We start from the raw sequence: 12,562 nt of genomic DNA, 5'->3' as shown, positions 1-12,562 counted from the left end.
CCATTAGAGGTGCTAGCTGTCTGAGTTCACCGCTCATTTACTGTTGCACTGAACTACTGTGTATTTTATCTTTGTACTTTTACTCTTGTGGATCCTGTGTATATGTATACTAGATTCACATCAACTGCTTTTACGTCTTACTCTTCAAGCTTGACGATTTAAATGCTTTCACAGCTTCACTCGTCACTTACTGACAATAAGCTGAGTCCCAAACTTCTTTCAGCAGTGTTAAATCAAACTGACTCATTTTTACAACAGGTCTGGTCTAAGTACTGATCTTTTCCCGATTTTAATCTCTATCATTAAACTTGGCAGCTGTCTCCTGACTTCAACATTTATTCTTGTGAGGGCAGAGGAAAGATCACTGCTGTATTCAGCAGTGTCTTATACTGTAGTCAGCATTGCGAGAGTGTCATTTAACAGGAGTGAAAAATTAGCCACTTTTCTCTGCTGTGGGACTGTGCAGAGCATTGAGGTTGAGCTTCTTTGTAGTGCTGCTTTTAAGACGAAGTTTGGTTTTTATGGAGAGTAAAACTAACACGGGGTTCTGCACAGTAGCGGAGGAAGTAATGATGTGCTTTTCTTCACGTAAAAGAGGCAATGCAACAAGTTGAAAACAAAAACATTACTTGAGTGATAGTATAGAGTTATTAACAAATGTACTTAAAAGTTTCACAAGTAAAACCATTGGATACAGAAATAATCGACCCTGTCAGTGTAATGTGACTTGGTATTAATTATAGGGCAAATGAAGATTGTTCAATCGGAATTTTATTAAAAAAGATTTTTCTGCAATTCACAAACTTTTCGCTACCTTCAAATATTTCCACATTAATTTTCCTGAAATTTCCAGGTCTAGGTATTGGACCATGCACCGTTCACAGCCCTGGCACCACTGGCAGTGTAATACCATGTTTTGAACGGCCACACTCTGCTCTGATCTCACATTGTTATAAACACATAATAAAACTAAACTTTCTGACCAGTCACCACAACTTTTATATCAGTAACATGAGCGGCTGATCCCAGTGCTGTGTGGCAAAACTGACTTATCATGCTCTCTTCCCATTGTGGCTTTACCTCGAAACTGGTCCGACATTTGCTAAAAGTTAGGCACAAGGGGAATCACGAGCAGCAGATCACAATTTGCAAAATGCGACAGTCAGACAGTCACGCACAGTTCCACCATTCTGTCAGATCACTGACCAAACAAATATTGAAAGAAGTCTTTTATCTGTTCACCAAAAGCCTTCGCGGGAGTATTTTCTGTAGGTGCTCTTTTATGATCGCTGATTTGTGATTGTTGTTGTTTGTGAAGTTTTTCTGCCATCAATTTACTGCTAACAAGTTGGCCATTAGAGGTGCTAGCTGTCTGAGTTCACCGCTCATTTACTGTTGCACTGGAACTACTGTGTATTTTATCTTTGTACTTTTACTCTTGTGGATCCTGTGTATATGTATACTAGATTCACATCAACTGCTTTTACGTCTTACTCTTCAAGCGGCGATTTAAATGCTTTCACAGCTTCACTCGTCACTTACTGACAATAAGCTGAGTCCCAAACTTCTTTCAGCAGTGTTAAATCAAACTGACTCATTTTTACAACAGGTCTGGTCTAAGTACTGATCTTTTCCCGATTTTAATCTCTATCATTAAACTTGGCAGCTGTCTCCTGACTTCAACATTTATTCTTGTGAGGGCAGAGGAAAGATCACTGCTGTATTCAGCAGTGTCTTATACTGTAGTCAGCATTGCGAGAGTGTCATTTAACAGGAGTGAAAAATTAGCCACTTTTCTCTGCTGTGGGAATGTGCAGAGCATTGAGGTTGAGCTTCTTTGTAGTGCTGCTTTTAAGACGAAGTTTGGTTTTATGGAGAGTAAAACTAACACGGGTTCTGCACAGTAGCGGAGGAAGTAATGATGTGCTTTTCTTCGTAAAAGAGGCAATGCAACAAGTTGAAAACAAAAACATTACTTGAGTGATAGTATAGAGTTATTAACAAATGTACTTAAAAGTTTCACAAGTAAAACCATTGGATACAGAAATAATCGACCCTGTCAGTGTAATGTTACTTGGTATTAATTATAGGGCAAATGAAGACTGTTCAATCGGAATTTTATTTAAAAAGATTTTTCTGCAATTCACAAACTTTTCGCTACCTTCAAATATTTCCACATTAATTTTCCTGAAATTTCCAGGTCTAGGTATTGGACCATGCACCGTTCACAGCCCTGGCACCACTGGCAGTGTAATACCATGTTTTGAACGGCCACACTCTGTTCTGATCTCACATTGTTATAAACACATAATAAAACTAAACTTTCTGACCAGTCACCACAACTTTTATAACAGTAACATGAGCGGCTGATCCCAGTGCTGTGTGGCAAAACTGACTTATCATGCTCTCTTCCCATTGTGGCTTTACCTCGAAACTGGTCCGACATTTGCTAAAAGTTAGGCACAAGGGGAATCACGAGCAGCAGATCACAATTTGCAAAATGCGACAGTCAGACAGTCACGCACAGTTCCACCATTCTGTCAGATCACTGACCAAACAAATATTGAAAGAAGTCTTTTATCTGTTCACCAAAAGCCTTCGCGGGAGTATTTTCTGTAGGTGCTCTTTTATGATCGCTGATTTGTGATTGTTGTTGTTTGTGAAGTTTTTCTGCCATCAATTTACTGCTAACAAGTTGGCCATTAGAGGTGCTAGCTGTCTGAGTTCACCGCTCATTTACTGTTGCACTGAACTACTGTGTATTTTATCTTTGTACTTTTACTCTTGTGGATCCTGTGTATATGTATACTAGATTCACATCAACTGCTTTTACGTCTTACTCTTCAAATAATGATTTAAATGCTTTCACAGCTTCACTCGTCACTTACTGACAATAAACTGAGTCCCAAACTTCTTTCAGCAGTGTTAAATCAAACTGACTCATTTTTACAACAGGTCTGGTCTAAGTACTGATCTTTTCCCGATTTTAATCTCTATCATTAAACTTGGCAGCTGTCTCCTGACTTCAACATTTATTCTTGTGAGGGCAGAGGAAAGATCACTGCTGTATTCAGCAGTGTCTTATACTGTAGTCAGCATTGCGAGAGTGTCATTTAACAGGAGTGAAAAATTAGCCACTTTTCTCTGCTGTGGGAATGTGCAGAGCATTGAGGTTGAGCTTCTTTGTAGTGCTGCTTTTAAGACGAAGTTTGGTTTTTATGGAGAGTAAAACTAACACGGGGTTCTGCACAGTAGCGGAGGAAGTAATGATGTGCTTTTCTTCGTAAAAGAGGCAATGCAACAAGTTGAAAACAAAAACATTACTTGAGTGATAGTATAGAGTTATTAACAAATGTACTTAAAAGTTTCACAAGTAAAACCATTGGATACAGAAATAATCGACCCTGTCAGTGTAATGTTACTTGGTATTAATTATAGGGCAAATGAAGATTGTTCAATCGGAATTTTATTTAAAAAGATTTTTCTGCAATTCACAAACTTTTCGCTACCTTCAAATATTTCCACATTAATTTTCCTGAAATTTCCAGGTCTAGGTATTGGACCATGCACCGTTCACAGCCCTGGCACCACTGGCAGTGTAATACCATGTTTTGAACGGCCACACTCTGTTCTGATCTCACATTGTTATAAACACATAATAAAGCTAAACTTTCTGACCAGTCACCACAACTTTTATATCAGTAACATGAGCGGCTGATCCCAGTGCTGTGTGGCAAAACTGACTTATCATGCTCTCTTCCCATTGTGGCTTTACCTCGAAACTGGTCCGACATTTGCTAAAAGTTAGGCACAAGGGGAATCACGAGCAGCAGATCACAATTTGCAAAATGCGACAGTCAGACAGTCACGCACAGTTCCACCATTCTGTCAGATCACTGACCAAACAAATATTGAAAGAAGTCTTTTATCTGTTCACCAAAAGCCTTCGCGGGAGTATTTTCTGTAGGTGCTCTTTTATGATCGCTGATTTGTGATTGTTGTTGTTTGTGAAGTTTTTCTGCCATCAATTTACTGCTAACAAGTTGGCCATTAGAGGTGCTAGCTGTCTGAGTTCACCGCTCATTTACTGTTGCACTGAACTACTGTGTATTTTATCTTTGTACTTTTACTCTTGTGGATCCTGTGTATATGTATACTAGATTCACATCAACTGCTTTTACGTCTTACTCTTCAAATGTGATTTAAATGCTTTCACAGCTTCACTCGTCACTTACTGACAATAAACTGAGTCCCAAACTTCTTTCAGCAGTGTTAAATCAAACTGACTCATTTTTACAACAGGTCTGGTCTAAGTACTGATCTTTTCCCGATTTTAATCTCTATCATTAAACTTCGAAAACGCTGTCTCCTGACTTCAACATTTATTCTTGTGAGGGCAGAGGAAAGATCACTGCTGTATTCAGCAGTGTCTTATACTGTAGTCAGCATTGCGAGAGTGTCATTTAACAGGAGTGAAAAATTAGCCACTTTTCTCTGCTGTGGGAATGTGCAGAGCATTGAGGTTGAGCTTCTTTGTAGTGCTGCTTTTAAGACGAAGTTTCGTTACTATGGAAATAAAATCAATGAAATGGTTGAGTTTTTAAAGGTTCATGAAGTATTTCATAAACAGTATGAGTTCATTTACATTAAGTACTTTATTTATACATATTATAATTTATTTTTTTATGTATTATTGATTTATTTAGTATCCGCTCTGGAATTCCATATATCCCCTTAACTATTCGCCTAGTTTCTGCCATCCTGCTTTCTAACCTGACGTCATTCCTCTAGACTTAAACGATTTATCCGCACAGGATGTCGCCATGTCAGTAAACTCACGTCCGCTGCAGACTCGTGGGCGGGCCAGTTCTGATCGTCCTCACCCACGACCAGCAACAGAGGACACTGGAGTCGTCCCACCTGCTCAGAGACAGACAGCAGCAACATTTCAGATTCCTTCACCGGCTGCAGCTTCAGATATTTACGAATCATCTTCCATCGCTTGGGGAACCATTTATCAGTTGGTTTTTCGAGAAAATTTCACAGAGCATCCACGTCGCTTTTTAGTCTCTAAACAAATGGGAATTTACATAACGCAAACCTCCTGTTAATTAGGGCAATTGACAGGTTAAAGAAAATTGAATTTACATCTATTTTTGTTTTGTTTTTTTGTTGAGACCAAAAACACAGTTGAAAAACTCACAAACCAACTGTACAAGAATCAGATAGAGACATTCTGGCCGGTGGTACTCACGTCCACTTTGAACGAGGGGTCGGTGGGGATGGGCAGCAGCAAGTCTCTGCAGATCACCTGGTTCTCCTCGTTGAAGCGAGTCTTCCCGAAGCTTCTGATTGGAACCAAAAAAAAGAGACTTCATCTCCCTTAATTGTGACTAAAGTCAGACTTCACCAAAACCAAGTCTCAGATTCACGTCTGTTCGTGTCCAAATGTTTATTTCCATTCATTTTGTATGAATTTGTATGAATCTGTGCTTCTCTTCAGATTCAGTTCAGACAATCTGACCAGCAGTAGTTGAGTTGTTGAACAGAAACCTTCAAGTTACTGACAGCAGATCGACTTACTCGTCAAAGAAACCCAGTATTTGTTCCACAGATCCATCAACCGGCTGCACATGACTCCCACTAATACACACCACACACCTGAGCTAGGAGACACCCACACACACACACACACACACACACACACACACACACACACACAAACTTAAAACATAAAACATAAAGAATTTTACGTAGGATCAGCTGAAAAAGAAACCTTAACAGAATTCTTTTTAATGGACAGGCAGGTTCCAATAAGCAACGTAGACCAGAAAAACTACACAAAAAATGACAAATTAGCAATGTGTAAAAAAAAAAAAAAAACCTCACTAGGGAAACGGCAAGAGTTCTCATCATTATGTCTAAAGATTATGTCTAAACATGCTGAAACTTTCAAACTGAAAATCAGTTCAATCCAGCGGAGTCTCCGTTGGCGAGTTTTATCAATACTGAAGAAACCAAGTTCCATGAGGCAAGTTCGCGAACTGCTGCGCTTGTAGTTTTTTTCCATAGGAGCTTTGGGGTTTTTTTCAGTTTTTTTCCTTTTCTCACAAAGGTTTTGATTTCTAATGTGGTGAACGCCAATTTTCAGAAATTCTGAACTACAGACTGCACTGAGTTGCAGGAGTGGTGGAACAGAGGCTTGACGGGAAGTGAAGTCACGACTTCGGCTGTGTATGAGAGAAAGACAGAAAACTTAAGAGTCAAAAATGGAGGAAATTATTATATTAGCTGCATGGTACCATCCCATTTTATTTAACTCTGCGCGGCATGGTCTGCATTCAGTCGTTAGACAGGAATCCAACGGACGATTAAGTTCGCTTCAGTTAACTGTTCTAACTTCTTGTCCGGTTAGACACCGCGCTAGCTAGCTAGCTTGCTAACTGGTAGTTAACTCGCCAGCTAAGAAGGATGTTTTGAGTTAGCGTGCCGCCAAGAGTAGTTCAGTGGCATTTTTTTCGTGTGAGCAAAACTCGCCACAACCCCACAGGCAGCCACTGCATCACCGAGCTTCCAGCACCGGCTATTTAATGATGACACACAAATTTATTTCAGTTCTGACCCGGTCCTTAGCCGAGGCTGTGAGCTTTGAGACTATCCCATTCAAGTAACCTTCGTTGAACTAGCGGAGCTACATTAAAGGAATAGTTTGATGTTTTTGGGAAATAGGCTTATTCGCTTTGTTGCCTAGAGTTACACGACGAGATTGACGGTACGAAGCCGCAGCCTTCAGCAGGTGAGCTCAGCTCTCTCATCTAACTCTCGGCAGGAAAGCGATAACATTTCCCAAAAAGTCTAGCTTTTCCTTTTATTAATGTTAGGATGGTGAAAATATATGCTTGTCTTTACCTTTACAACTTGGGAGTAGGCAGCCATTTTGAGGGTGACGCTGGTGCCAAGGGAAAGGCCCAACATGGCGATCCTGCTGCTGAGGACCTGAGGATGCTGCTGCAGGACTCTGTAGGCCATCTGCAGCAGGAAAACACATCAAAAAACTGTTACAGAAGAAACACAGAGACCAGTTCTAATCTGCGTGGATAATCATGACTCAAAACATTAAAGCATTTATGTTAAAATACAAATCAACAAAGACTGTGGTGATGGTGACAAGTGGTTTGTTTGTTTGTTTGCATCTTAGTCCATTTATCTGATATGTGTTACATGTCGCAGAACTCCCGATGGCTGAACAAACTCAAATCTGAAGTCTTTTTAATTGGTCACACATTTTCATTAACCAGCTCCCATCGTGTCTTGGCAGCTGGTCCTTCAGTGTGAAGCTGGCTGTTGTAATCTGGGTGTGACTTTGACTCTGAGCTTTCCTCTTGAGTGTCGGAGAACTTAAGACCCAACTGAGTTGAGTTATTTTTATCTCTTTCAGATTTTGAAAAGTTAATAAATACATCTGTCCTGGAAAGGGGAGAAAGTTTTCTTATGCTGCTTCTGTGTTGCAACAGACTGGGCTGCACTTGTTTGGAACTAATTTACCTCAATTCCACAAGTAAAACACGATTCCAGTGAGATCGTATTTGATTTTCTTTATTATGAAATACAGTGAAAAGGGAATCCTTTCTCAGTGTCGGGGCCGGAGTAAAATTTGCTTTCTACATTTGTCTTAGGTATTTATGTTGTAAAACCTCATGGTGAAGCTACACAGAGTAAACTAGGTTCTGAAAAGAGGCCAAAATATGCAGAGATTTCAGACTGTTCAGACTTTTTTTCTGCAATAACTGGTTACCCAGTAAGCACTACAGATGCACGGGTTTACACTTGTTGATTCAGGTATTTACACAGACACGACAACAAATGAATCAGAAGGGTAAGGGGGCCCACTGAGACTGCGTATGTACGGGGCGCAGATTTTTGTGCTACGGCCCTGTATCGGTCCGAAGCCGAAATGTTGTGACAACAGATGTCAATTGATTTTTACATGAGTTTAAAATCAACGAAACTCATTCTGTCTGGGCTTAACTCTCAATGACGCCTCCTTCAGTAATCTTTAAATTCAACACCTGAGCAGTCTCTGCTCCGAGTGAATGAGTGTCTCTGTAAAGGTGAGAGAACCAGTGTTTTTTCTTATTTTTTTTTTTTATGGGTTTATTGACGCATAAACACAGATAACAGACACACATCCGGGTGTCTGCCGCCATGACTTTTAACCTTCATTACTCAACAATACCGCTGACAGAGTGTGACTTCTTCCGCCTGCCACAAAAAAACAAATGAATACGCCCAGTATCCAGGCCACAGTTCACCATCTGTGACCCTTGTCCTCTGTATTTTTTGCTATGCTTACAGTAGGCAGCTGTTTGCTAACATGTTAGCCAGAAATATTTTATAAGGTGATCAAATAAAGGTCAGAGCTGTGTGTGTGTGTGTGTGTGTTCTGCTAGTCCCTCGCGACCAAAATATTAAGGTTTTTATGAGATGCTTGATTTATTTTGAGGTATTCTGATTGAACACTGACTGTACGTCATTTGGGGCGTTCGTCAGGTGTACCTCAAAGTACTCGTTGTCCACCATCTTCCCGGTTTCCATGGTGATTTTAGGCGTCAGGTAGTCGAGAGCCAGGGAGGCGATGCCGTGGGAGGCCAGCAGCGCCGCGCGGTACTCCACCAGCTTCCCTCCACCCCCCCACAGGTCCAGGAGGCCGGGGAAAGGTCCGGGTCCTTCAGACGAGTGAAAACACCGAAAACAGTCAGTTTACTTGACAATGATTTTGAATGTTTCTGATGTGCCTGCTACTGTAAAATTTGATGGAAACCTTTTGAGTGTCTCCTGCCCACATTTTTCTAATTCTTTATTCCAATTACACTGAACTTTGATAGTTAATGTTTGTCCAAACACCGACTAGGCAAGCGACAAGTTTTTGATTTATTTGTGTGAATCTTTTAGTGTGAATAGCGTCCAGGAGTTTCTTCGGAAGCAAATTCCTCCATGTCTTTTTTTCTTAGCTAACTTGAGTTAACTAGTTAACTTTTTAATGAGGGCACTGCGGCTTGTGGAGCTCCGGCTTGTGTTTGTCATCATATAATGCCAAATCTACAGCACCACAGAAGAATCCCCCGAGGACAGAGGAGGTCAGCGAGGGCAGAGCTAACTCCGCCACTGAAACGACAGGGAATCGTCGCTGTCCGGTGGGACACGGAGGCTGTGGCCGTGTTCAAACACTGTCCTCCGCGGGAGAACCGGGGTTGAGTTTACAGCTGTGACGTGCCTGCCATACCATGCGTACAGCAGCGTCAGCCATCAAGCCGCAGCACACCCCGTCTGCTCTGCTGAAATTCCACCAGCATGTCAAGTCTGCCACAAGAGGAGTAAATCCACTGGACCTTGTTTGCGTCCACGCTGTCGCTGCTAATGTTAGCGCGCTCGCTCTCGCCCAGAAGACCGCGAGGCGTTTGTACGTCTGTTCTGAGTTGCACTGAGGTTCATGAGGAACCACATCATGTTTCCCTGTATTTATCTTAAGTATATTTGTGAGGAAAATCCAGTAAACCCGAACCTGAACCTGAACCCAATGTGCGGGATCACCGTGTCTGAACCATGCAACCTGATAACAGCAGTTCCATAAGGCTCAGTCCTGGGTCCCTTCCCCCTGTCCCTCTACACAAGAACCCTTGGTGCTGTCACACACCCGGCTGCTCTTCTCTTTCCCCCCTTCTGACACTCTGGTGGAGGCAAATCATCTCTTTGTGCCCCGCAGGTATCTCAGAGTGGATGTCAAGGCACCACCTAAAGCTCCACCCGGACAGGACTGAGCTCACGTTCCTTCAAGGGGGGCGAGGATGCCCCCGAAGGAGCAGCCCGCTCCTGCAGATTTCTCCTGTACAACATCAGAAGGATTCCCCCTTTCCCACATCTCCTCGTCCCCCTTCACCACACCTGCTCCCTGCTGCGGCTAACGCGCACACTCCAGTGCTGGTCTGAGCTCCACCCACAGGACACCTCCCTCCAGACTCTCCTCTGGTCCTACCTGAGGGCAGGAAAAGGGTCGCAGTGAGTCCGTCCACTGTGATCGGGATCCTGCGGACGCCAGGCGCCATGTACCAGCGCTCCACCATCACGCAGGCCAGCGGCACCTGATCCAAGAACCCCTCAGTCTGGTGACCCTGGAACACGGAGATTGTGACCTCCATGGGAGTCTGGACATTCATCTTCCTCATCCTGAAGGATGATGGGAGAGTCAGCGCTGGAACCGATAACTGATTCAGTACTGACTGGTATCATCTTTGTCAACAGTTCCGGTCTGGTTGGCCTACCTGAGTCCGGGTCGGCTGCCTGGGACCGGTCTGAGGCTCCACAGTAGGCCCATCGGTTCGACCCCAGAATATGTCCCGCCGAGACTGGGATCCTCTGAAACTGTAGAGAAAAAAAGGAGTGAAAAATAACTTCTCATTTGATCTTCATTCTTCAAATATTTCCAAATTAATTATCCTGAATTTTCCGGGTCTAGGTTATTGAACCACGTACCGTCCACAGTCCCGGTGGTGTCGGCGTTGTAGTGACCGAACGCCTCCCAGCTGTGTCCGTCCTCACACCGGTGGAGGGCGCGGACGGTCAGCTGGAAACCAGGCGGGACATTCTGGACCCGGACAACGAACCTCTCGTCCACGAGTCCTCTGCACGGCTGGACCGACAGCTTCACACAGCACTGCTTCCTGTCCATCCTGAGCTGAGCGGGCTGGACAGAAAACGAGCAACAATCAAAGGACAGTAATAGAAGATGGGGAGACAGCATTAGTGGGGAGACATCCACTTTCAGGCTCTCATGCCGCCCGAACAGAAGCCACAAAACGACCATCCCATGAAAAATATAGCCATTTATGTTAAATAGGCTTTTCTCCGCATTGTAGGGCCACATGGGTCCATATACATTACACAAAAAAAAACACAGTTTGCACAACAGTTTTGCTTCTTTTATTTCGCTGTACAATTTATCCTTTATTACCAGTTGAAATGTCCATGAAAATACAACTCTGGAGGCAGATGAGGCCGAGACCGCAGTAAGTTACTATTATATCGACGAGCGGTACCAACGATGTCTCTCACATGTCTCTGGGAGCAACCTGAGGTTTACCTGCAGCCATCGCCTGCATCCGGTCTTAACCCCCCCCCCTTGTCCTCGTAGGCACACCCCCCTGTTGAAACCGTGCCGCCCTCGCGGGGGGGGTTGCCACATGCGGGGCAGTAGGCACGTGCACGGCCCTTGCAGACGCATCTCTTCGTCCTGCAGCACGCGAGGGGGGACTTGTGTCGCGGGACAGCGGGAGGGTTAATGTGTCATAATGTGACACGAATCACTTGCCTGGTTGCGCCACCGAAATAAAGCTGCCTCAACCGGTGGAATGCGCTCAAATCTGATTCCGCGCGTGTTTTCCGTTGAAAAACGTCAACGTATGATAACTCCAGCTGTCACACGAAGTCTGTCTCGTGAGTCAAACGCGGGTCTAAGCATTCTGTGGATAAACATGTGCCGTCGGCCTCCGGGTACAAAGGTAAAGCGTACGTGTGTGTGTGTGTGTGTGTGTGTGTGTGTGTGTGTAAAGTCCAGTCAGTAAAGGTGATTTCTTCTGGGTGCGTCTGTGCAGGCTTAGGGTCAGGACGTTGTCAGACACACTGTCATTCGCAGTAACATTCACTGTTCACACCCGGCCCACGTGTTCGGACCGACAACCGCCAGCTGACACGGGTCAAAGGTCACGTTTGCTCTACTGAACTGACGCTACTTTCCCGGACCCCCAGGGTCCCTAAGCACAGACCTGAATGTGAGCTCGGAGTCCACAAAAGTTACGCGTGTGAGCCACTTACGGTACGAGCAGACTGGGAGCAGACTGGGAGTGAACTGGGAGCAGTTTTCTCCGGTTTTGTCGTCCGTCAGTTGATTTCTCTCTCCCGTTGTTAAACTCGCCTCAGAGCCTGGAGACTAATCTGCGTGTGTGTCCAACTCCCCAACAGCAAACACCCTCACGGAGGCCTCTGGCTCCTCCCACAGAAACATCACTCTGTCCGGACACCGGGTGGCGCCATCGAGCCGCTGAAGCTCCACATTCAGTGTGGTGAAGCGTCCAGATGTCGGAGTGCGGTTCGACATCCCGCATACACACACACACACACACACACACACACACACACACACATATACACATATACATATATATATAGAGAGAGATAAAGATATACGTAATATCCCTTTTAATAAATGCCTGTAGCTGCACCTTCCTTCCGTCTATAATTCAGAGATGTGTGATTTATTAGTGTCTTAGTTGTTCACTGTTAATCGGATCTTATTATAATGTCTCTCATATATTGTATATTATTATGTATTAGTCATTATCAGGGTAGTAGCTCCTCCTAATGGTGATTCGTTGATGAAAATCTGTATTGATGATATCTGTAGTACCAACATGCTTATACATAGCAACATGCATCCCAAGCAAATATCGTTCAAATGGCTTAAAAACGCACGCAGACCGAATTAATGGGACAATAGGATTAAATAATA

The 12,562-nt window shown here is 43.7% G+C and overlaps 1 protein-coding gene across 3 annotated transcripts; it reads right to left on the bottom strand.

Annotated features, from left to right (window-relative positions):
* Positions 1-4,611: 4,611 nt before the first annotated feature.
* LOC120792935 (acyl-coenzyme A thioesterase 1-like) lies at positions 4,612-12,060 on the bottom strand. Of its 3 annotated transcripts, XM_040132335.1 has the most exons (9): positions 11,869-12,060; positions 10,531-10,741; positions 10,320-10,419; positions 10,034-10,224; positions 8,557-8,726; positions 6,910-7,029; positions 5,584-5,666; positions 5,255-5,348; positions 4,615-4,920 (listed from the first exon to the last, which is right to left on the bottom strand). In XM_040132335.1, exons 2-9 carry the CDS (start codon positions 10,724-10,726, stop codon positions 4,780-4,782), a joined length of 1,095 nt encoding a protein of 364 aa, XP_039988269.1. In that variant the 5' UTR covers positions 10,727-10,741; positions 11,869-12,060; the 3' UTR covers positions 4,615-4,779. The 3 variants fall into 3 exon arrangements, 1 of the variants encoding a protein (XP_039988269.1); XR_005707903.1 differs by lacking the exon at positions 11,869-12,060 and adding an exon at positions 11,366-11,703 and having other exon boundaries at positions 4,612-4,920; positions 5,255-5,666; XR_005707904.1 differs by lacking the exon at positions 11,869-12,060 and adding an exon at positions 11,009-11,145 and having other exon boundaries at positions 4,612-4,920; positions 5,255-5,666.
* Between the last annotated feature and the right edge of the window lie 502 nt (positions 12,061-12,562).

The sequence above is a fragment of the Xiphias gladius genome, chromosome 8, assembly GCF_016859285.1.
Source record: "Xiphias gladius isolate SHS-SW01 ecotype Sanya breed wild chromosome 8, ASM1685928v1, whole genome shotgun sequence".
NCBI classification, from domain to species: domain Eukaryota; kingdom Metazoa; phylum Chordata; class Actinopteri; order Istiophoriformes; family Xiphiidae; genus Xiphias; species Xiphias gladius.
Note: the sequence above shows the minus strand (reverse complement) of the source record. Positions and strands in the feature narration are given on the sequence as shown.

Excerpts from the sequence above, each read along its gene's own strand:
- LOC120792935 (XM_040132335.1), bottom strand. The coding sequence starts at position 10,726 with ATGGACAGGAAGCAGTGCTGTGTGAAGCTGTCGGTCCAGCCGTGCAGA. Across the intron at positions 7,030-8,556 it reads TGGACAACGAGTACTTTGAG|ATGGCCTACAGAGTCCTGCA; the intron begins GTACACCTGACG and ends TTCCTGCTGCAG. Across the intron at positions 4,921-5,254 it reads ACCCCTCGTTCAAAGTGGAC|GTGGGACGACTCCAGTGTCC; the intron begins GTGAGTACCACC and ends GTCTCTGAGCAG.